Source organism: Mirounga angustirostris, unplaced genomic scaffold (genome assembly GCF_029215605.1).
Source record: "Mirounga angustirostris isolate CCGP_5_RB_7025 unplaced genomic scaffold, mMirAng1.0.hap1 SCAF_2, whole genome shotgun sequence".
In the NCBI taxonomy this organism is placed as follows: Eukaryota; Metazoa; Chordata; class Mammalia; order Carnivora; family Phocidae; genus Mirounga; species Mirounga angustirostris.
The window spans coordinates 44,057,752-44,083,293 of NW_026991710.1; the positions used below are offsets into that span (position 1 = coordinate 44,057,752).

General features: G+C 40.2%; 1 protein-coding gene across 8 annotated transcripts in view; it reads right to left on the reverse strand.

Annotated features, from left to right (window-relative positions):
- NMU (neuromedin U) overlaps nucleotides 1–25,542 on the reverse strand; it is a 198,925-nt gene that overhangs the window by 14,424 nt on the left and 158,959 nt on the right. For 4 of the 8 annotated variants that reach the window (XM_064584508.1, XM_064584507.1, XM_064584505.1 and 1 more), the window contains exons 1-3: nucleotides 14,467–14,737; nucleotides 7,456–7,514; nucleotides 560–607 (exon numbers count right to left, since the gene is read on the reverse strand). In XM_064584508.1, coding sequence (XP_064440578.1) covers nucleotides 560–607; nucleotides 7,456–7,514; nucleotides 14,467–14,578 — 219 coding nt within the window. In that variant the 5' untranslated portion in view covers nucleotides 14,579–14,737. Of the gene's footprint in view, nucleotides 1–559; nucleotides 608–7,455; nucleotides 7,515–14,466; nucleotides 14,738–25,542 lie in introns of those variants that run through there. The other 4 variants (XM_045881112.3, XM_064584509.1, XM_064584510.1 and 1 more) reach the window with 1 other exon arrangement.

The window sequence follows — 25,542 nt, forward strand, 5'->3', positions numbered from 1 at the left end:
AGCCCGCTGGCTGGCTGTTCTTGTTGGGTCTCTGCCCTGGGCCGGAAAACCTGACAGGCTGGGAGGCCTCGAATCACCCTGTAAGCCCCCCTCTAAGCCCCCGTTAAATTCTGGGAGTAGTTTTAGCAAACACACTTGGTATCCGATCGAAGGCCACATTCATAAATTGACTTTTCAGTTACAGTGATACTTGGATCTCCGTAAGTCTGACTCCATGTTTCTCTATGGGTTTCAAACTCAGTCGAGGGAGAGGATATTAGCCTCCAAATGCAACAACAGATACATTATTTTTAATCTAACACAGAACTTGATTCTGAAATTAGCATTTTCATTTCCAAAATATGTGCATATTATCTGCAAACCTATTTCCCTTAGAGAGAAAGGCCCCAGCACGACCTTACAACATAAACTCACAGCACTGATTATTACCTGCCAGTAATGTAATAATTTCTAATGTGTTCACATGTTTTAATGAGTCGATAACGTCATGACAGGTCCGGAGGGAGAAATGGAGTGACACCTACTTATGTTACTACAAAACACCTCCAACTGGAATTACCTGAGGCTGAGAATCAAGGGACAGCAAGGCCGAACAAGCGTCATCTATCTGTAGAAAATAAAAATGCCAGTTACATCTTAGAATAGAAAGAATAGCCTCAAAATTAAGGGGCACTGTTATCATGTGGTTCTTTATTACATAAATCTGATCACATCATCTAAATTAACATGATAATAGCATAAGTTCTAAATGATAAACAGCATACAGAAAAAACTCTACACAACTGCAGTCTACCAGTTCTCTAGCAAGGAGCCAGCATTAGGAAAGGGTTCTAGTTCAGTGAAGGTTTACTGGGGAATCAGTAAAGGTTTTGCCACACTCTTCACATCTGTAAGTTTTCTTTCCAGTTCAGGTTGTCTTCCGTCTATTTAGACATGACCACTGACTAAAGATTTTCCCAGATTTATTACATCTCTACGGGTTTTTCCAACACGAATTCTCTGATGTTCAGCGAGATTGGAGGACTGGTTAAAAGTTTTCCCCACATTCATTACATTTATAAGGATTCTCTCCAATATAGATACTCTTATGTATAATAAGATCTGAGCTTTCAGAAAAGACCTTCACACATTTATTACATTTATAATGGTTCTCTGGAAAGTGAGTCCTCAGATGTTTAATAGCATTTGAGCCTTGCTTAAACTCTTTTTCAGATTCACTGCATTGATCTATTCTCTCTCCATTATAAAGGCTCTGGTAGTTGTTTTAAAATTTTTTATTTAAAGTCAATTAACATATACTATATTATTAGTTTCAGAGGTGCAATTCAGTGATTCATCAGTTGCATACAATACCCAGTGCTCACTACTTCAAGTGCCCTCCTTAATGCCCATCACCCCCTTACCTCATCCCCCTAAACCCTCCCCTCTAGCAACCTTCAGTTTGTTTCCTATGGTTAAGAGTCTCTTATGGTTTATCTCTCTCTCTGATTTCATCTTATTTTACTTTTCCTTCCCTTCCCCTCCGGGCTCTGGTATTTTTTTATGTTTGATTCCTCTGTAAAGGCCTTTCTAATTTTACTACACAGGTAAAGTTCTTCCCAATGATTGATACTCTGATACTTATTGAGCACCGATGGATGGTTAAGCATCATCCCACATTTATCAAGTTTATAGATTTCTGAATTCTTTGCTGTTGAGTAAGGCATGAGTGCCAGTTAAAGAATGTGGCAAGCCTTTAAACAATGCTAATCCTTGACTTGTTATCAGAGAACTTATACTGGAGAGAAATTTTACAAATATAAAGAATTTGGAAGCCCTTTAATCAGTGGCGAAGCCTTATTCAATATCGTGGAATTCATACTAGAGAGAAGCCTTATTAATGTAAAGAATGTGGTAAAATCTTTAAGGACTTCTCAACCCTTCTTCACCAACACAGAGTTCATACTGAGGAGAAACCTTACCAATAGAAAGAATGTGGCAAGCCTCTCACTGGAACTCACAACTGACTCACCATCATAGGTCTTATACAGGAGAGAAACATAACATGTAAAGAAAGTGGCAAAGCCTTTAACTGGAATTCAGTCATTACTCAGTATCCCCAAAGTCACACTAGATTCAAGCTCTAGAAATGTAATGAAAGAGGAAAGACCTTTGTTTTAAAAAATACCCCTCAGAAAACACCAGGGAGTGCATAAAGGAAAATAACTTTACAGATAGAAAAATTGAGAAAAGTATTTCGTGGAACATCAAATGTCAATAAATGTCAAAATTGACAGTAGAAGTCAGTCAGTCACTCTCTTCAGACATTACTTCAAGTCAGAGTATTTATTATAGGGAATATGAGTTAAATGCTTACATAATGTATTTGCTAGTATGCTTCAAAAGATAAAGGGGATGGATTTTTGGACAGGTATAATTAATTACAACATGCTTTTTTATACTGACCCTATTTGGCATTTATAACTGGCAAATTTTAATGTGTGTCTACTCTCCAATCACTTCATGAAATACCTGTATTCCTAGTGGGTGTGTGAAATCATGTGGATGATTGTGGGCGCAGCAAAGATAATGTGATGCAGCTTCTTCATTCAGTGGGACTCGTGCATATCTAATTTCCCTTTGAAGATTAACGACAATTTAATATACAATACATGATGAAAATCTAAATGGAGATATTGTTTGTGGCTTACTTATAACATGGATGTACGTTACCATGAAATAGATGTTCAGGGACTCGCCTGTGTTTTGTAGTACTAAGGAACATTTTGAATTTTATAAATAAAATGTGATATCAAATGATCTTTATGAAAAAGGAGGTGGCAGTACAACAAAATACTGTTGTATTTTTGTTAACGGCAATAGTTAGAAGTAGGGAATATTAGCTCTTGTGGTTGAAATAAAGAAATCTTTACAGATTAAAAAAAAATAAAGGTTTATTGAACTACAGTTGACAGCAGTTTTCAGCCTTTATCCTAAAGAGAAAAACTGAAAGACTTTGAACTGTAGTATAAGAGATTTTACATTAATCATTAAAAAACTGTGCTGCGAAGTTAAGCACTAAAGCTGGATGTCTGGAGTAGTTTATGGCATTTATTTCTTTGGTGGCCTTTTAAAATGGGACTGGGAGAAATAGTCCTGATTTCTTGTCTGTCTGGGGTGATTTAAGTTGAGTTCTGTTTATTCTTTGTTGATTAGTTTGATTTAGTTTCCATTCTTACCCTTTACTGAAGAGGGGATAATCATACTCTTTGGTCATAATTCCTCATGCTCCTTATTGATTCCAAGATGAACATGTACTATAACATACGATTCTCCAATTTAGAGAATAACGAAGGTATACAATATTATCCAAGACCAAAGGCTTAATGTCTCTTTCCTTTTTATCCTCACAGAGCCTGTCATATTCTCCATAGGTCACAAATAGTTAGGGAATTTTTTTTTAATTCCTCTTATCCCTTGTGCCCACCCACCTGCCCCTCTTCCATGCCGTACAAATCCAGAATCACGACTACAAAGACACCCACACATACGCATGCACACACATATATATGCACACAGGGCAGGAGCTATGCCATATCTGACTTGCCCAGAATCAGTGCTCAATAAATATTCTTTAAATTAAATTGCATTGAATTTGTGGAAAAATAAAAAGAGAAGTCAATTGAGAGGGGAAAGGCAAAAAGATACCTTTCTAAAGCTTTGAATTGTGACCAATGTTTTAATATATCACCCCTAAGTGTTACTTAGTTTGCATCAGTAGGGTTGGAGGAAACTGGTTCCTCGCGTTAAGGTTTTTGTGGTCCTTAGGTATCTGAAGATACCACATGATCAAAGGCAAAGCTGTCCACCTGCAGACCAGGCTGCCGGCCGAGGTGAGGTGGCCTCGTCCAAGAACAGCGAACCCTTGAATCTAAGGGCTAACTAATCAGTGCATCAATATTGTTTGAAGATATCAGAAATATCAGAATAAGAAAAAACACCAATTAATCAAATTAGGAGATAATTGCAAAGCTCTTCAGTCTTTGTTCTCTTTTCTTTAAAAGGCACAGCAACACTGCTCACCCACTTTCCATTTGGATAAGCATTTGTTCATTTTACTCAGCTGGTAGCCCTAATGGTTTTAAGTGCCCCTAATTGCTTCTGAGAACTCTGGAGAGCCCGTTGATGAATCTGTTTGAAAACGGTTAGGTTTCTGTATAAGGTCTGAAAAGGATGTGTTTCTAGTGTCTGAATAGCTCAGTCATTTTTAAAACCTCCAGCAGAAAAGTACATGTTTTAGCATCTTAATTTCTTCTTCTTCTTCTTTTTTTTTTTTTTAGATTTTATTGATTTATTTGACAGAGAGAGACAGCGAGAGGGAACACAAGCAGGGGGAGTGGGAGAGGGAGAAGCAGGCTTCCCGCTGAGCAAGGAGCCTGATGCAGGGCTCGATCCCAGGACCCTGGGATCATGACCTGAGCCAAAGGCAGCCGTTAATGACTGAGCCATCCAGGCGCCCCTAGCGTCTTAATTTCTTTAAGTATCTTTTTCTGTAAAAGAATTGATAGTGTTTTACAACAATAGTTTTTTCCCAGCTTTATCATCTAAAATATTTCTTCAAAGATTTTCTACAGAAATATAGATAATTTCAAGCTAAAATAAATGTTTCTGAATTATACATTAATGTCTGTTGTCTAAATTATTCTTCTTGTTTATATACCTCTAGCATGTATTTTGCTATACCAAGGCAGAGAACCTTATAACAGACTTTATGAATTTCTATGCCATTAGAGATTGTGTAGTGCTTGGCACTTACTATCCATCTTATCTCTTCCTTTATGTATTTTGTTAGAGGTGGCTTAGGTACACAGAATATTCTCCTCAGCTCCTAGTTCATGATCATCACTGAAATGGCTTTATTTATTTATTCTTTTATATTTCAATTTCCTACTCCTAGTTCATCCTCCCACGGGCAACTCTTCTAATTTATTTGATGAGTAGTCTCCATTTAGGTTCTTGTAAAATTTGTATTGCTATTTGGTGTGCATGTATGGTACTTTCTTACCTTTTTCACTTAACACTATACTTTGAGATCTATCCATGTTACTGGGGACATCTAGTATGCTGCTTCTAACTGCTATAGAATACTCTAAAATGTGCACCTACTCTATGTCTGTTGCCTACCCATTCCCCAGTGATAGACAGCTGGGTTTCCTCCAATTCCATTAAAAGCAAAGCTGTAATCAACCTCCTTGTATCTATCCTCCACTTATGGATCTATAGGAGGACACCTTTGAGCTACATGCCCAGGAGATGGAATGCTAGATCAAGAGGATATCCAGGTTGCTTTCCAGGTAGCTCCACCAGTTGACACTCTCACCAGCAATGAGTGAGGTTTGTACATCCCACATCCTTGCTAACACTTGCCATTATCTAGACTCCATTTTTTTGCCAGTCTAATGGGTAGAGAGTAACACTTCGTTGTTGTCTTAATTTTCATTTCATTATTACTAATAAATCTGAACATCTTGTTAGATGCTTGTTGGCCTTTAGGTTTCTTCTTTGTAAATTATCTGTTCTTTTTGTCTACTTTTGCCTTGGATCCCTATCTTTATCCATTTGGTTTGATGGAATATCTTAGAGATTCTAGAAATTATTCCTTTGTCAGTTTTAGACACAACCAACAACTTTCAAAGGCTCTTACTTTTTAAATGTAATCCTTTTGAAAGAAATCTTTACTTTTAATGTAATTCAATCCATCATCTTTTTGGCCTTATGATTTCTATTTGAAATTTTGTTTAAGAAGTCATTCCCTGCTCCTAGCTCACAAAGATATTTTCCTAATAGAAAAGATATATTCTATTAACTCTATAATTTACCCTTTATATTTAGATCTTTAATCAACTTGGAGCCCACTTGTTAGTTTTTTTATTGAAGAATAATTGGCATATATTAGTTTCAGGTGCACAACATAGTGATTTGATATTTACATACATTACAAAATCATCAGTGGAGTGTTAGCTTTATTTTTCTCCATACAGCGAGCCAGTTTCTCAACCTTCACTTGCCAAACAATCTCTGCTTTTCCCTCTGATTTTTAATGTTACTTTTATTGTAAGTTGTGCATTTCTGCCTTAGTTTGGGTTCTCCCAGAAACAGACCTTGAGATAGTGATGTGGATATGAGTAGATTATTAGGGAGATGATCCAAGAAGCACTGGCAGAATAGTGAAGAAGACAAACAGGGAAGAGAAGGAATCCCATAAAGTGTATGTTATCAAGCAGATTACCACCATGAGTAACTGGGATCAATCTGTCTGGGGAATTCTAGGAGCCAATGCAGAATACATCTGTTATCCCAACTGAGGGACGAAGCAGCTGAGGTATTTACCCACCGATTCCCTTGGGTCACCAACTGAGGGTTATTTTCAGTGTTGGGAGCATTTACTCTCAGGCACTTCTAGTCCACCAACACCCCACATGAGGCTTGAACTCACGACCCTGAGATCAAGAGTTGCATGCTCTACTGACTGAGCCAGCCAGGCCCCCCAAATTTTGATTTATAATGTTTTTATGTAATTTAATTCTAACTATTCTGTAATTTCCTCTTTAGCCTGGGATTATTTACCAAAATATTACTTATTTTCCAAACAGATGGGATATTGAAGTTATACTTTTGTTGTTAATTTCTCATTTTATTGCATTATGATCGGAAAACATTTAAAATGCTTCCTTTTTAACTTACTGAAATTTTCTTTGTGTCCTAACACACGGTCTATTTTTGTTTAATGTTCCAATTATACTCAAAAAAGAATGTGTATACTATTTAGTGTAGATTTTAAAAAATATTTCTAATAGACCAAACTTATTGTGTGGTTAAATCTTTGCTATATCTACTGATGTTATTTGTTTTAACTATCAGTTTTGAGAGCAGTGTATTAAAATCTCTAACTACAAATGTTCCCTGAAGTTCTATCAGTTTTAAGTAATTTTGAGTTTTTAAAAATACATACTAATAATGGCTGTATCATTTACCCTGCTATTCTTTTATCAGCATAAGACACTGAGCATAATTTAAGATCTGAGCATACTGAGATACTTAGCATAATTTAATAAAAGCATAAAATAAGGTCCCTCTTTGCTAAGATGGTTTGTTTATTTGAATTCTATTTTATCAGATATTGAGACTGCTACTCCAATTTTCTTACAGCCATATTTGCTTGCTATGTCCTTTTCCATACTTTTTGTAATTACTCTATTATTAGGGCTTATTTCTGCCATCTTACTTTACCATTTGCTATAATTGTTTTGTTTCTTTTTGTCTCTCCTTTTGTTTCAAAAGAATAATAATTCTGAATATTATGATATCAGAATGTTAGTAAAATCATAGTTGTCCCGAAACTCAATTATCTTATTTCATTTGATAATTTCAAAGAAGGTAAAGTTTCCACTAATTTGTATAAGGGCAATGCTTTACCTCACTCCACAGCTGTAGTTCTTCTTCAGGCTGTAATCCTTGAAATAATACTGGAGCACCTGAAAATAAAGTTATACGTACATGTTATTTTTATAGTATTTTTTCTAAAGTTAACCATTTATATATAATTCAGTTTTGGATGACATTTTTCATTTTCATTGCACATCATTACCCTCCTATTTCACCTAGATATTTCAGCATTTGACTTAGTATAAGAATACATAATTATTAAATAAACCTTAATAACACTTCAAAGACATTACTCTAAGAATGAATTTCTTTTTTTTCCTACACAAAAACATGTACATGAACATGCATAGCAGCATTATCCTAAGAGCCCCAGAGTGGAAACAATCCAAATGTCTTTTATCTGAAAATAGATAAACAAAATGTGGTGCGTGCACATAATGGACTACTATTTGGCAATAAAAAGGAACGAAGTACTGATATATGCTGCATCAAAGAGGAATCTCAGACATACTATGCCAAATCAAATACGCCAGATGCAAAAGACCAAGTATTGTATGATTCCATTTATATGGAATGTCCAGAAAAGGCAAATATATAATAATAGAGACATTAGTGGTTTCCTGGAGCTGGGGTTAAGAATGGAGATTGACTGCAAATGGACATAACAGATTTTGGAGGGGTCATGCAAAATTGTATTATTGTGATAACTGCACAGTTCTTGAAGTCTACTTAAAACCCACTGAGTTGGGGCACCTGGGTGGCTCAGTCAGTTAAGTGTCCAACTCTTGGTTTCTGCTCAGGTCATGATTGAGGGGTCCTGGGATCGAGCCCTACGTCAGCCTCTGCACTCAGCATGGAAACTGCTGGAGATGATCTCTCTCTCCCTCTCCCTCTCCCTCTGCTCTTCCCCCTGCTCTTGCACTCTCCGTCTCTTTCTATCTTTTTTTTTAAGATTTTATTTATTTGAGAGAGAGAGCACAAGAGGGGGGAGGGTCAGAGGGAGAGCTGACTCCCTCCCCAGCAGGGAGCCTGATGCGGGGCTCAATCCCAGGACTCTGGGATCATGACCTGAGCCAAAGGCAGACACTTAACCAACTGAGCCACCCAGGTGCCCCTCTCCGTCTCTTTCTAAAATAAATGAATAAAATCTTTAAACAAACCCCACTGAGTTGCATATAAAGTATATTTCAATAAAGGTCTTTAAAAAAAGAATTACTTGTTAGGCCTTTAATTACTATTGAAGTAAAATGTTAACTAGCTTACATCCTCCAAAATAATATTTTCTCCATAGATTCAATTTTCTAATTTATGCTATGTAAATTATCTCAGTAAAAACACTGTGAAAATATTTATTAATATTAAATGTAATTACTACTTATTTTCTTATATGTATACATTTATCTTCAATAAAATCAAGAAAACATCCTATAGTAAAAGACTAAATTTTTCTAAGATCTCAAATGTAGCAAAATTAAGAACAGGCTTAAAGAAAAGAACTTTTTAAAAATAATAAGATAGCACCTACTAACACCGCTTAACCAGCTAAGCCACCCAGGTGCCCCTTAATCAGACTTTTGAAGTAGCTATTATACCTATTCCCGCTTTAAGATGAGGAAACTGAAGGAAGGGAGGATGAAGTAATTTGTCTCAGGTCACCAAAATAGATACATAACACAGACTGATTTCTTTTTTTTTTTTTTAAGATTTTATTTATTTATTTGAGAGAGAGAGAATGAGAGAGAGCACATGAGAGGGGGGAGGGTCAGAGGGAGAAGCAGACTCCCTGCCGAGCAGGGAGCCTGATGTGGGACTCGAACCAGGGACTCGAACCAGGGACTCCAGGATCATGACCTGAGCCAAAGGCAGTCGCTTAACCAACTGAACCACCCAGGCGCCCCCAACACAGACTGATTTCAAACTAGGTCTGGCAGACTCCAAATCCTGACAGATTTTTTCCCTAATGTTGCCACTTTTCAGTCAAGTCTTGCCTTGAGTTCACACAAATTTATACTATTATTTAAGTTCTAATAATATTAGTGGTTATCAGCTACATTTTCTGTGGCACCAAGTGTTAGAAGTAACTTACAGGACTCATGTGGTCCATAATAGAGAGTTGATTTATCTCAGAACCTAACTGTATCCCCTTTCATAGGACAGCTGTTCAAGGTGGGTAAACTTCTCAATTACATATTTCTCACCATAGCAACATACAAACGTGTATCTCAAAGTTTCTGTTGTCTGGTGGACATTACTCTGAGCTGATTCTGTTTTCAAGAAGGGATAAATCGGCGATTTTCAACTTCTCATATAAAGCACCTGGTGGATCTTACTAAATGAGATTCTAATCCAGTCAGTCAGGGAAAAGCCCAAGAGTCTGCACGTCTAGCAAGCTCCCTGATGCTGATGCTGCTGGTCCATGGATAACACTGAATATCCAGAGCGATAGAGTACTGCATTGTAGAAAGAAACCGAGGATGCCTCTTTATTCAACAGAACTAAGCAGCGCCAACAAACATTCTGGGTCTAAGCTTCTCTTTAACAAGTCTGAACGTTTCCTAAAGGGGGGTATGAATGTTGTCATGAAAACAGTCTAAAAGGCCATTGGCCCTTTCCTCACAACTTGGACGCGCACAGCTTGTCTACAGTTACTTTAAATAATAGGAAGGTGAGAGAAAGAGGAATGGAGGGCGAGAGCAGGAGTTGACTGAAAAGAACAGAACCAGAGCCAACAACTGATGCAAAGGGGAAAACACAGAGATTTCCTCTCTTTGGATTCAGTCTTCACCAGCATGTACACTGATTTCTCCATTCACTCTACCGCTGTTCTGTTTGGCAGGGTGTTCCCATGTAAAGAATACAATTTTATATTCTTTCTATGCCTGCCTGTCTCCCACCCTCCTACCTCCACACTGCCTCACCAGCAACCGTGAGCTTGCCTCCGTCCGTGCCCCCATGCCTGCCTGGGCCACACAGAAATTGCCATTGTATCTAACTTAGTCCCAAGCACTTATATAATCAAAAAGGGGTACTTGGTGGCTCTTACACAACACATGTAAACGTAGTCTCAGGGTAAAAAGGTTAGAGGAGCCAACATTTTTAAATGCTTTTAACTTTAGAAACCCACTAATATCCTAGTACCAAACCCAAACCTTAAGGGGAATTATTTTTCTTTCCTTTGTGTATCTGTTAACCCAAGTTGATGTGATTCCCGCCCCCCACCCAAAATACCCTAGATGTGAGCTTTATATTGTGAAATAGCAGTACTAGATACTTTCTCAAATATAATCAGAAACATTGCCCTTATCTTCTAGATCATGAAAACGGCACTGTTTTTGATCAGTTTTGAGATATTTATACGTATGTACTATCTAGTGAAGTGAAACCTTTAGTCTTATATTGTACAGTATAACTAACTAATGCAAATAATATGGGTAGACAACTTTTATATCTGTAAATACACCATCTGTAAGAGAAAGAAAAAATGACCTTTTTATTGGGGTACAACTGACATGCAACATTATATTAGTTTCAGGTGCACAACATAATGATCCTAAATTTGTATATATTGTGAAATGATCATCACAAAAAGTCTAGTTAACATCCATCACCATACATAGTTACAGATTTTTCCTGTGATGAGAACTTCTAAGATTTACTCTTAGCAGCTTTCAAATATACCATATAGTCACCATGCTATACATTACATGCCCATGGCTTATCTATTTCATAACTGGAAGTTTGTACCTTTTGACTCCCTTTTCCCATTTTACACACCCTCACCTCCCACCTCTGTGAACCACCCATCTGTTCTCTGTATTCACATGCTTGGCTTGACTTTGTTTTGTTGGGGTTTTTTGTTTTCGTTTTTGTAGATTCCACATATAAGTCAGATCATATAGTATTTGTCTTTCTCTGAAAAACAGACTTTAAAAGTGGTGCTAATTTTCTTTTCTCATTGCTAGCACTTAAATAGTGTAGGGTTTGAAAGTGAGAAATTGTCCCTGCTGACTGAATTTTAAAAATTATTCAATGAGTAGGGTCTGAGTAGGAAAAAAACACTTTTTTTTTTTAAGATTTTATTTATTTATCAAAGAGAGAGAGAGCATGAGCAGGGGGAGGCTTCCACACTGAGCAAAGAGCCTGATGCGGGACTTGATCCCAGGACCCTGAGATCACGACCTGAGCTGAAGGCAGACACTTAACCGACTGAGCCACCCAGGTGTCCCGAAAAAAACACTTCTTAATTTAGTCTCGGGCATTTTGATCACTTACTATCACAAGCCAAATCAAGGCCTGTTGCAATTATCCAAAATGTGCCCTCTTTTAGGAAATTTCCTTCTTTATTTTGATAATGTTCTCTGAAGAGTAAACCATTTCCATCCACCAAACCTGTGGCTGGCTCTTCATCTTCTCATTGCTATTTCATGTTCTGCTAACTCGTTTTGCCGAGGATGCTCCACTTACTGGCACTGTTTTATTTTCCTCTGGCTTTGTGACATATGTTTTGCTGTTTTTTAGGTACATCCAGTTGCATCCTGCATAATGATTAATCTTGGTAGAGTATCTCCCATGTTTGGTTATATATGTCATGCTTCCCCTCCAGTACCATTTTTAGGGACTCAGGACTAGGGAACATCACACTATATGTCTCCCCTCTTCCCTTTCCCCTCACATCTTTAGAGAGATAAGATTAGGTTTTTTTAATATCAAGAGCAGGTCTACAGGGGGAAAAGATACAAAATGGCAGTCTAGGGGTCTCTGTGTAGTGAAAAAGGCATCTTGTCCCTTCGCTTGAGAAATATTGGGGATATATATGAGATGATTGGTCAGCCAGCAGACATGCTCTTTTTTGAAATAAAACCCAAGACTTGTCTTTTTTAGAAAGCAGCCTGAAAATTCCCCTGCCTCCCAAAAAAGCACTTATCTCCAACTGATGCAAATATCACTCTAAGCATATAACATGTAACATGCTTGGCAAGTACATTTGCTTTACGGAGAAAAAGACACCTTTAAAACTATAATTATCTGCTTCCTTAATAAGGTAGGTAAAGACTGCCATCCTAATTCTACCAATAACAAATTTAAAACAGAAAAATATTAACATTACTTTGCATAAGTTATGCTGTATCTAACTGCTGGCTATGTGATGGAGAAGGTTTAGGTCTAGCTAACTTCTTTTTTTTTTTTTTAAAGATTTTATTTATTTTATTTGAGACAGAGAGAATGAGAGACAGAGAGCATGAGAGGGAGGAGGGTCAGAGGGAGAAGCAGACTCCCTGCCGAGCAGGGAGCCCGATGCGGGACTCGATCCTGGGACTCCAAGATCATGACCTGAGCTGAAGGCAGTCGCCCAACCAACTGAGCCACCCAGGCGCCCGCTAGCTAACTTCTGACTGCTTAGATTCCATAGCCAAATGACCTCATTTTTCAAGCAGGAGAGCACCCCCCCGCCCCCTTCTCCAATGCCCCAGGAAAGGGGGGGAGAAAAAAACAATGAAAAGACAGCAATAAAAAGAAATACATTGGAAAAGAAGACTAGCTTCAGTTTCTCCACGTCTAATTGAGGGCTGGCCTGCATGCTCTGAAAGGTCCCGCAGTTACGGATTCAAGTCCCCAGTGTTCTGAACAATGATGAGATGGTCTGCCCACCTCTGCCTCACTGACAGGAGAGCAGAAGGAAGCTAAGAGAAACTGCTGTGGAGTTGGAAAATTCGTGGTCTTAGCAGGGTACTGGTTGGCCCTGGAGGGGACTCTGGGTTCAGAGGTGGGAGGTAAAGGATGGATCCCTCAAGTACCTGGAAACATAACCTCTAGGGAATAGGGAAGGGATATCCCCATTGGAACATGCTGGGCTCGGCTCTACCTTGTCTTCCAACCTTCTGACATCCCTCCGTGATCTCGCTTCTGCTTTTCCCACTTCTTTTCTCTAAGCCAAGCACAGGAAGTCTCTATTTTATCAAATCACATCTGCCTTCACTGGCTTTAGCTGTGGCACGGACTGAAAGCCGGGCTTGCTCACTTGCCCCTCCAACTCTATGATTAAAAAAAAAAAAAACTCTCCATTTTTCTTGATCTGGTGCGTCAAAACCTGAAAGGAACAGAGCCCACCATGTCCCCTTCTAAACGGCTAGAATGGGGCCTGTCAGGGTTATCTGGACGGAACAGGAGCTCACTCACTAAAGAAGATGCGCCCTCTCCAAGTTACCTGGCATCAGCAGGTGAAGTATCAAACTCTCGTTTTACTTTAGCCATCAATCCCTCTAGTAATTGCGACGAAAGGGAACGCATTTTAATTTTCACTATTTTTTTTAAAAGATAGATTTATTTATTCATTTATTTGACAGAGACACAGCGAGAGAGGGAAAACCTTCTCGACCTTCTTCAGCAGATAACTGCATTTCCCTAAATGATCTCAGACCTTACGCACCGAGCTGGTGCTGAGAGCTGGGGATGAACGAGTGAGCAGGACAGAGGTGCTTGGACAGAGGTGGAGGCATGCACAGTCGGTGGGGCACAGAAAGCTTTCCCGAGCGGGTGAAGAAGGGGTGTCCCAGGCAGAGGGAGAGGGAGAAGCAGACTCCCCGCCGAGCAGGGCGCCCGATGCGGGGCTCGATCCCAGGACCCCAGGATCATGACCTGAGCCGAAGGCAAGCACTCAATGACTGAGCCACCCAGGCGCCCCTAATTTTCACTATGTTAATTTATGGAAGTTTTCACGGCCACGGGCCAGGGACATCCCGAGTGTGAGGGAGCCCTCCAAGTTTCCGCCCACCGCAGGCTGCCCGGGGCCTGGGGATTTCGGCCGGGCAGGGACTGCGCTCCAGCCGGGCCACTCGCGCCTGCGCCGCTCGCCGGTCGTCAAAGGCGAGGAGCTGGGGAGCCCCCCAGCACGAGGGGAAGGAGAGAACCAGAAGCCAACAGAAGAGGCGGGAAAGGGAGGGAAGAGAGCGCGGCGGGTGGCCAGGGGAAAGGCGCAAGAAGCGGCGGGCGCGGGGCGGGACGGTGGCGCGGGAGCCCGGGAGGCGCGCGGGGCCCGCTTACCTAGGCAGGTGCCCGCGCAGCCCGCGAGCAGCAGCAGCAGCAGCAGGGGCCGGGGCGCGGCGGCCACCTGTCCGGGGGCCCGCGCGGGGCGGCGGTTGGCTGCTCCTGGCATCTCGGCGCTGGCGGGCGGCTCGGGGCTCGGACTCTGCGCTGCGCGGGCCACCACTCCACGCGGGGGGCCTGGCAGTGCCTCTGTGTCCCGGGCGCGCCGCTCGCTGACCTCCCCGCGCGCCGCCAACTTTTAAATCTCGCGGACACGTGGGCTGGGGCGGCGCGGTCCCCTCGCGCGTCACCTCGCAGCCCACCGCCCCCGGCCTCCGTCGCGTCACTCGCGACCCGCTGCCCGCCCCCGCCCCCCCCCCCCCCCCGCAGCGGGATCCGCCCCCGCTCATAGTTCTGACTCAGGGCACCGCGCGTTTTCTTTCTGCCCGCCCTTGGGGCTCTGGGATGAGCAGGGCAACAAAACAGTGCAGGTCCGTTCGCTTCTTGGCAAGGATTTGATTGGGAGCCGAGGAGGATGGCAAACCAGGACGTCCGGAGAGGCTGGGATCGGGGGTTTTTAAGGTTGGCGGTGGCGACGCTCTCTCGTTTCCCACGTCTGCCTGGGACGCCCCTTCTTCACCCGCTCGGGAAAGCTTTCTGTGCCCCACCGACTGTGCATGCCTCCACCTCTGTCGAAGCACCTCTGTCCTGCTCACTCGTTCATCCCCAGCTCTCAGCACCAGCTCGGTGCATAAGGTCTGAGATCATTTAGGGAAATGCAGTTATCTGTTGAAGAAGGTCGAGAAGAAAGGATTGCTGAGATTTGACCACACATACATTTCCAATAGGTCTGGAAGGTCTCTGGCTGTCCTATGGATTTCCAAGTCCAAGGTTACTCTTTTTTCTATGCGTTTCTCCTGCTGTCACTCCCTGGCCGTTGCCTGTTGATTTCTAGGGTGATCTGAGCTCTGCTATCCTCCTCCATACTTTCCTTCACTTCCTGAGTGGAAATGTCCAGGAAGCAGCCTCTTCCAGGAATACTGGCTGATACTGTTTTAATTTCCTTCTACAGAAAGAAGGAAGACTGATCTCATTTGACTTCGTTTCGAAAGGAACACAGAGGAAAGGGTAGAAAGGACGTACATTAACATCTCTTAAGGGACATCTTCCCATGCTATTGAATTTAACACTCATGGCATCTCTGGGATGTAAAAGTATTATATGACTCTCATTTGATGATGCTTGGAAATATTAAACTGTTTGCCCAATGATACCAGCCTGTGAGGGAGGCCCCTCTGTGAAGACGTTTCTTTTCTAAGTCGGAGATTTTAACGCATTAGATATGCACTGTACAACCCACTATAGGCAAAGCATGGCCTTAAAGACTAGAACATTTAATAACAGGAGGAACTTCCCTAAAGAAAATTAGAACTTGGTGAAGGACCCCAAATCCATACTCAAATAGCGGTATTACAAGGCAGGTTGGGATAGTGCTCTGTCAGAAATGGAGTGAGGGGCGCCTGGGTGGCTCAGTTGGTTAAGCGACTGCCTTCGGCTCAGGTCATGATCCCAGGGTCCTGGGATCGAGTCCCACCTCAGGCTCCTCTTGCTCTGCGGTGAGCCTGCTTCTCCCTCTGCCTCTGCCTGCTTGTGCTCTCTCTTTCTGTGTCAAATAAATAAATAAAATCTTAAAAAAAAAAAAAAAAGAAATGGAGTGAGGAAAGCACGTAATCCTGACAGGTAATGTGAAAAAAAATAATCACTACCTTTTTTAAGTTCTTTATATTCATGCAGCATGCGAGCAAGTCATGGTTCCGAATCATGGTTCCAAATCAAGTATGGATGAGAGTAGATTTGATTCAAGATTGCTTATGTTTTGATTTATTCCCAAAGTAGTAAAAAGGTAGTGCAAAGGATGTCAGTGGGTGGGGGTGGATCTGATTCCCCACTGCCTTCTTTAGGTTTCCTGGAAGTGCACTGAAGGATGTCTAGCCTCAGCAGCCTGTGGGGAGTCTGGTGTCAGTGAGAACAGAGAACCCTGAAAATAGTGGCCTCAATGCTTTTTACACCCCTAGTAGGTCTGCAAAAGGAACAACTCATGCATTACAAGTGTTTTTCTGCATGAACCTGGCAGCTCTGAATGTCCCTGTACATGTCCCTCCGTGCACATGCACAGGAGTTTTCAGAGGTGTATACTTAGACGTAGAGGTATCATGGGAGAAAATCTGGTTAAACTCCACTTTAAATTGTTTTCCAGTATGTTATACCAATTTACACTCCACCAGCAGTGCATGAAATTTCCTTACAAAAAGCTTTGCCAGTCTGGTGGGTGTGGCATCTCATTATGGATTTAATTTACAGTTTCCAGCATTAATGAGGGTGAGTGTCTTTCCACAAATGTATTGGCCATCACTGTTTTCTCTTCAGTGCAATACGTATTTGTTACTTGTCCTCATTGGGTTGTTAGGTTTTTGGTGTTTTTTTTTTTTTTATTACCCATTATAGGAATGCTTTCTGGAACTTTTATTGGTTAAATGTTTGGCAAATATCTTCTCCTTATTTATGGCTTATCCTCTACTCTCTGTATATGAGTTATTTTTGAAAAAATGTCTAAGACAAGATGTGCAGACTAATGGTCATGCCGTTATGTGGCTTGGAGGATAAGAGGAGACAGATGGGAGAATGAGGGAAGATAGGCACTTTATTTATCCAGGAGCAAAGACTGAGGATTCCACAATTGACTAAATGAAATGAAGCTGATGCCATAGGTCCCCTTTGTCTGAAGAAGTTAGATCTCAGAATCTCTGCAGGGGAGACTTAACAATTCAGTTACAAACATTCCAATCTGTACCTAGAAGTTCCCATTCATTTAAACTGAGCTATCCTAGCATACTGAGTAGTATAGCATCTAAAACACTCTTACTTACTGTGTTCAAGACTGAAAGTTTGACCCTGGGTACCATGCTGATTCCTCTCACCCATTATCTCGTGCATTCTTGATTGCAAATGGGCAACTGAACTTTGCTTTCTGCCTACAACCTGTAAGAATGAAGGTTCAGTTTGATCATGGACCCACAGATTAACAAGACCTGCTAGCCTGTGATAGGGATGTCCAGAAGAGTCATCATGGAGGGTGTTATGGAAGGGTTGAATGTCAGACAATGAAAGAGCCAGCAATAGAGACAAATCCAGTGAAGCAGTAGTTGGCAAAAGCAAAGTCTAGTAATAGGTAAAGAGACCCAGCTTTAGGAACTGAGAATCGGGGCAAGATCTAGAAGCTTTATAAGCTCTAGGCAAGATAGTCATGCAATCCTTCAAATATTAATTGAGCACCTTCTAGGCTCCCTTTTAGAAGCTTGGGATCCAGCAGTGACCAAATCAGTTAAAGTCTCTGCCTTTATGAATTTGACAGATTTTCAAGGAGATAAAGATAATAATATGGTAAAACAAAACAATTTCAGATAGTAGTAAATACTATAAAGAAATTAAAACAGGATAATGCAATAATAGGTGACTGGGAATTGAGGGAAAGATACTTGAGACAGGTTTATTTAGCCTTGCTTCTCTGAGGAGATGCTATGGGAGGCCTTAAAGATGAGAAGAAACCAGTCATGGGAAGAATTGTGAAAGAAGAGCCCCAGGTGAAGGGAGCATCAGGTACAAAGGCCCTGAGGCAGAAACAAGCCAGAGAGGTTAAAGAAGCAGGAGTAACTGGCACAGAGTGAGTGGGGTGTGGGAAGCTGAGGTCAGAGAAGTAGACAGGGTCAGATCCTGATCACTGAAGACTCTTGGAGCCCATGGCAAGGAGTTTGAATTTTTCTCTAAGTAAAATAGAAAGCCTTTAGAGGATTTTGAGTAACGAAGTGAGGTGATGTGATTTTACATTTGAAAAAGATCACTCTAGCTTCAATGGTGAGCAGGTTCTTGAGGACCCTAGTAAATGCAGGCAGGGTGACCAGGTGGGAGGACATTGCAGAAGTCCACAGCAGAGCCATAAAAAGGGATGAAGGACTGATACTTGCTACAACCTGGATGAACCTTGAAAATGTTTTGCTAAGTCAAAGAAGCCAGTCACAAAAGGCTACATATTGTATGAGGCAAGAAAAAAGATGAGTGGTTTCCAGGGCCTGGGGAGAGAGAGGAGTGGTAGCTAATAAGTAAGGGGGTTTCCTTTCAGGGTGATGAAAATGTTCTGGAATTAGACAACAGTGACGGCTTTACAATCTTGTAAATACTAAAAACCATTGAATTCCATACCTTAAGAGGCTACATTTTACGGTATGTGAATTATACCTCAATTTTCTTTCTTTTTTTTTTTTTAAAGATTTTATTTATTTATTTGAGACAGAGAGAATGAGAGAGACAGAGAGCACATGAGAGTGGGGAGGGTCAGAGGGGAAGCAGACTCCCTGCCGAGCAGGGAGCCCGATGCGGGACTCGATCCCGGGACTCCAGGATCATGACCTGAGCCGAAGGCAGTTGCTCAACCAACTGAGCCACCCAGGCGCCCTATACCTCAATTTTCAAAGAAGAAAGAAGTCCAGGTCAGATACGATGATGGTACCTGTTGGACTAGATGGTGGCAGTCGTTGCTAAAAATTTAGCACAGGGAAATTTTACCTGTTTTTGGCATGAAATACCCAAAATTCGCTATTTAATTCCTGGATGTTCTTGGCAACTCTAAGCTCCTCCTCTCCCACTTGGTGAAGACATTAACCTAAGCCATGTTTGCATCAATGACTATGCTATAGGCACTAGCTTTGATTTTTTTCAGGTCAGGAAATACTTCATTCCCCCCAGATAGAGAACCTTTGCCTTTTTGGTCACTTTGATATAACTGTTAACTATGAATATGGTCATCATCTAAAACATGGGAAGTGGATACTATTTGTGAAATAATGATAACTTGAATGCTTTATAGGATGTTCATTCATTCATTCATTCATTCAGTGAGCATTTATTAAGCCAGTGTCAGCTGTAAGAGTTTACACTCACAAAATGCTGAAAAGTCTGTGTCCTGTTTTGTCTTCTCTAAGACCACCTGTCATCCATCTTCTTTACTTCCTGTTACTTACCGCCTATACTCATGTAGGATGAATCTTTTAGAAATACCAGCCTAATATCAAATTCAAAATGTAGAGAAAAGTTTTTGCTTAAGAGTTTCTAATATCTAAGAGTCAAAGCTCTACGGAGGTTATGGAAGTTGACAGGCCAAAATTCGCAGAGCACCTGGCTGACTCAGTTGGTAGAGCATGTGACTCTTTTTCTTTTTTAATTTTTTTTAAAGATTTTATTTATATATTTGACACAGAGAGAGCACAAGCAAGGAGAGCAGCAGGCAGAGGGAGAGGGAGAAGCAGACTCCCTGCTGAGCAGGGAGCCCGATGCGGGGCTCGATCCCAGGACCCTGGGATCATGACCTGAGCCAAAGGCAGCAGCTTAACCAACTGAGCCACCCAGACGTCCCGAGCATGTGACTCTTGATCTCAGGTTGGTGAGTTCAAGCCCCATTTTGGGCGTTAGAGCTTACTTAAAAATAAATAAATAAAAATTTTTAAAAAGTAAATAAATAAGGGAACCTGGGTGGCTCAGTCGGTTGGGCATCTGACTCTTGATTTCAGCACAGGTCTCAATCTCTGGGTCATGAGTTCGGGCCCTGCGTTGGGCTCCACACTGGGCATATAGCCCACTTAAAAGAAAAAGAAAAAAGTAAATAGATAGTTTACTAAATTTTTTTTAAATTAATAAATAAAACAGCCAATGACTCCAAAGACCCAATTTAGCCTATGGTCTTCAAGTAGGATTCAGGGTAGAAGCCAGTTGTGGAGCTACAGAGCTGAGGCTCAAGAGGAGATGGTCATTTGCAGCAGGAAAATGACCAAGTGACTGTGGATCTATTTGGTTCAGAAGATGGGTATTTATTATTTCGTGACAAGGATACCTTTCAGCTCCCTCCACAAACATCTTTGGCATCTGGATGAAATTCCCATTTTATAACTGAGTTTGCCTTCTCTTTGAGCACTAATATTGAATAAGTTTTATGGTAACTCAAATAATCCTAATTATTCCTTTTCCCATCTATCTCTTCAAACTATGTAGATATCAGCCTCTCTGCTTCCAGGAAAATCTCTTGACTCAGAAGGACTTTTGGATAGACCATATTGTACTGAGAAATCACTCCAGGAGAAACTCCTCTAGAAGACAACAGAAGAACAATGAATACAAAAAAATGGAGGACTGACCAGAGACCAAATATATCTACATTTCTTAAGACTTTCTGTTGTAGGATAATTAGCTGCCTTGATAATGACACAGCAGCTCACATAATTGTAAGGAATACAACATCTTTTACAAGAGAAGGAAGCTTTTTAAAATCTTCTCTAATTACTTGATAAAATTAATTTAATTTTTTGATAAAATTCATTTTAAACAGTTTCAGAAATAATAAGCAACCTTATAAGTCCTTCCCCTTAAAGGTGTTTTCCAAAGCACATAGTGACTGATACGGACTTACGGCCAATAAAAAATATTTGTATGTCCAAGAGACATTCTTGCTAATGTTTTGGGGTTTTATTATTTTAAAAACGTTTTTTTGTTTTTGTTTTTGTTTTTTGCAAAAGGAACTAGGTTTCATCTCTTCAACCTCTTGAGATCAGGAGGCAGTGTGGGTGGAAATATTGTCTATGAATTCTCCCAGCACAGTCCAGGGAAGGTTAACATGCAGACTGCAAGCAGCCCAGGTTTATCTCAAAGACTTTAGAGATAAATTCCTTTCGAGAAAAGTAATAAGAGAATTTTTTAAAAAGCTAAAGTCAATAACTTTTTGCAGTTACATCAATGCCCACAGGGCTAGATTTTTCACATGATAGATGTTCTGAGGGCAAAGCCATTACAGAAAAGCAGCTAATTTGTCACTGCTAATTTGAAACATGATGATAAAAAAATTTTAATCAGTTGAAGGCAGAATCTCTTCTTTGTTCCTTAAATTGCAATTAAAATATTAATACATACTAATGAGAGATTTATTAGATTTTCTTGACGTATTTATGAATCACACCAGGACAAAGCTGGCAGAAAAACAAACACTTCCAGACGTATGAGGCTTTACAAAACCAGAACCGACAAATGATAGCTATAAAAATAAAAGGGCAAAAAAAATAAACTTTATTATTTCTACACAGTAAACTGTAAAACCATTTTTTAATCACTAGATGGTTTTCAATCTATTTAAAAATGAATTAAAATGTTATTATATTTTCTAAAGATACCTGGTACTTATGAAAAAATACATCATTTCCTTACATAGACATGTTCAAATAATAAATCTTATTGCTTGTCAAAGGTAATTGAAAGAAAGAACGAGAAGAAAATGGTATAATTTGATCTTTCTAAAAAATGTTAAAATAATCAAAAGAGACCTGGAGTAAGTTTCTGAATATAAAAATAAGTGACATTTCAGTTAGTCTCATAAAAGGAGTTATCACTACTCATTTTTATCTTTAGTGTCTCAAATAATTTTAGCTCTGATTTTTTTTTAAAGATTTTATTTATTTATGAGAGAGAGAGAGCATATGAGAGGGGGGAGGGTCAGAGGGAGAAGCAGACTCCCTGCCAAGCAGGGACTCAATCCGGAGACTCCAGGATCATGACCTGAGCCGAAGGCAGTCACTTAACCAACTGAGCCACCCAGGCGCCCTTAGCTCTGATTTTTTAAATGGACCATGCAGATATGAAATGCTGCCAGTTGTATATATGTATGTCATACTGCTCTAAATTAAATACTAGTTGATATTATTTTAAGAAGTTTCTGAAAAGAATAAAATCAGCTAACACCGCATCTTTGTTCATTCGTCATCAAATCCCTTTCTCTCAAAAATGAATCACAGGTCCTTTTCCTATGTTTTCACCCATTAGTATGATTTCAGATATAAGCTACTTTCAATCTTACTGAGTTTCAACCCTAAGAGTTTTTAAACAGCTGAAGGGAAAGAGCAGAAATAGACAAGATAATGTATTTACTTCTTAGAGAAAACTGCAAAATAAAGTGAAAGCAATCACTGCCTTAACTGAGTAGGTTTCTAAGCAGGTCACCCTGGTATTCTCTGTCATGACATCTATATGTTTAATGTCTATTGCTCCAATTGCCAACAGTTGATTTGTGGCAATTGTCATTGGTCAATCAAAATCAACCCAAACTTCTTTTTCTCACCCTTCTATTTGTATTTTCATTCTCTTAAAAATATATCAAGGGAATTGCCTCCAACTCCTGACCTATCCCACCATATCATCAATTCTATACTGGACAAAACATTGGAGGTGGATAAGATGCTGTCTAATTGATAAGTCTTCCTTCTCTGATCACTTGATAATAAATATCATACTTCTTCCTCTCAGCACTTCCTACCTCCTTTACACAGCTTGGCTGTTTCTCCTTAGCACTTACTACCATACTACCGCCTGGACCATACTAGATAACTGGGTCAATATAGTTGTTGTTTTGTTTATTATCAGTCTCCCATTATGGGAGAGAGAACTCCAAGTCAGGATTTTAATCTCCTTTATCGTTTTAAAAAGACTTTAGGGACACCTGGGTGTCTCGGGTAAGCATCCGACTCTTTCTTTTTTCTTTTTAAAGATTTTATTTATTTATTTGACAGAGCGAGAGACAGCGAGAGAGGGAACACAAGCAGGGGGAGTGGGAGAGGGAGAAGCAGGCTTCCCGCCGAGCAGGGAGCCCGATGCGATGTGGGACTCAATCCCAGGACCCTGGGATCATGACCTGAGCCGAAGGCAGACGCTTAACGATTGAGCCACCCAGGTGCCCCAGCCTCTGATTCTTGATCTCAGTTCAGGTCTGATCTGAGAGTCATGAGTTTAAGCTCCATATTGGGCATGGAGCTTACTTGAAAAAAAAAAAAAACAAACGCTTATTTTATATTCACTTTCTTATTCTATTGTCTCTAGTTCTTGGTGTTAAGAGTGCTTGGCACATAGTGGGCACTAAAAATATATATATAAATGAATAAGGAAAAGAATCTAATTTATAAAACTTTTATTTATAATATTATACAATCTTTAAGCGTATATCTGCTCTATAAATGGTGATACACCCTTAAATCATCTGGGAATAATGAAGAGGTCTTTCACTGTGTAAAACATCGCTTAGAATCTTCCTGGGTTCTATTTCCTATTCTGTTTGGGAGACTTCAGAACCTGGATTTTTTTTTTTAAGTCAATAAACATATGGTAGAAAATAAAAATAAATGTAGAGATCTCGTTTGGCACTGGGATTATCTAACCAGGAGAGCAAGAATTCTTGGAGGCAGTATGACCTCAGGATTGAGAACCAGAGCAGTGGAGCTGGACAAACTGGCTTTGAGTCATGGCTACGCCACCTGCTAGCTGGAAGACCTGGGATGATAACTGACCTTTGGAAGGTCCAGTTTTTACTATTCATAAGAGTGTATAATTTTTTGCCCGCACAACATCCCTTCCTTTAGAAGACCAGCCCCTCCCTCTTCTGTAAGAATCTCATACCATTCAAGGGGCAATCCCTGGATTGGCAAACGCTCTCTTTTTCTCTGGGAGTCTGACATATAAGGACCATGGAGCTACATGAAGACAGGCTCTCTTAGAATGATACCAAGTTGTGATGAGAAATGGAGAGAGAAAAAAAGAGAGAAGAGATAGAAAATTGTTATATGTGCTGACATTCAGTCATGCCTGAAGACAGGTTCATCCTTTGCAGTTCAGACTGAGGCAAATCGAAATTTTCCATTTTATTTAAGTTGGGTTTCTAAAAATTTCAATAGTGACTGGCACAAAATAAGTGTACCATAAGTTTTACTGTGTTGGTGATGATGAACAAACAGAGGAGGAAGAGACATCTTCGAAGAGAAGAGAGGGTTTTGAAAACTTCTAAAGTTTTGCTCCATTTTAAAAAAATTTCACAATGAGGGGTGGCAATGTCGAGAATAGGAAGAACAGACATTAAAAAAAGGAGAATTCGTTTTCTTCCATGAAACTTTCAAGACCTAGACCCACCAATTCTTCAGGAATGCAGAAGAAGGAGATGGGACAAACTACTACAATGGTCTTTTACCATCCAGACTTCTCAATAAACACACAACTCAGGCCCCATAATTTTTTTAAACTTCCTATTTTGAAATAATTATAGATTCACAAGAAGGTTTTATGAAAAAGTATACAGACAGGTCCTATGTGTCCTTTATTTAGTTTTCCCCAAAGGCAACATCTTGCATAACTATAGGACAATATTAAAATCAGGAAAGTGACATTAATACTGTCCTTAAGGACTTATTTAGATATTCCCAGTTTTACATGTATTCGTGTGTGTGTGTTTGTAGTTTATGCAATTTTATCAAATGCATAAATTCTTTTAAGATTTTACTTATTTATTTGACAGAGAGAGACACAGCGAGAGAGGGAACACAAGCAGGGGGAGTGGGGGAGGGAGAGGCTTCCTGTGGAGCAGGGAGCCCCGATGTGGGGCTCGATCCCAGGACCCTGGGATCATGACCTGAGCCAAAGGCAGACGCTCAGCGACTGAGCCACCCAGGCGCCCCTCAAATGCATAAATTCTTATAACCACCACCAGAATCAAGACAGGACAATTCCATCACCACAAGGCTCCCTATACTACCATTGTATAGTCAAACCCAGCCCCCCGCCCGTCCTCAGTCTTAATCCTAACAACCATTTGCTCTCCCTCTGTACTGTTATTTTAAACATGGTATGTAAGTGGAATCGAATAGTATGTTACCTTTGGAGAAAAGCTTTTTAAAAACTAAATAATTCTCCTGAGATCCTTCCAAGTTGTAGCATTAGTTTGCTCCTTTTATTATATTCTATTTAACCATTCAACTGTTGAAGGGCATCCAGTTTTTGGTTATTCTGAATAAAGCTGCTATGAACATTTATGTACAAGTTTTTGTGTTGACATAACTTTTCACTTCTCTGGGATAAATGCCCAAGAATGCAGTTGCTGGGTCATATGGTAAGTGCTTATTTGAGTTTTATAAGAGATTGACAAACTATTTTCTAGAATGGCTGTACCATATTACTTCCCCATCA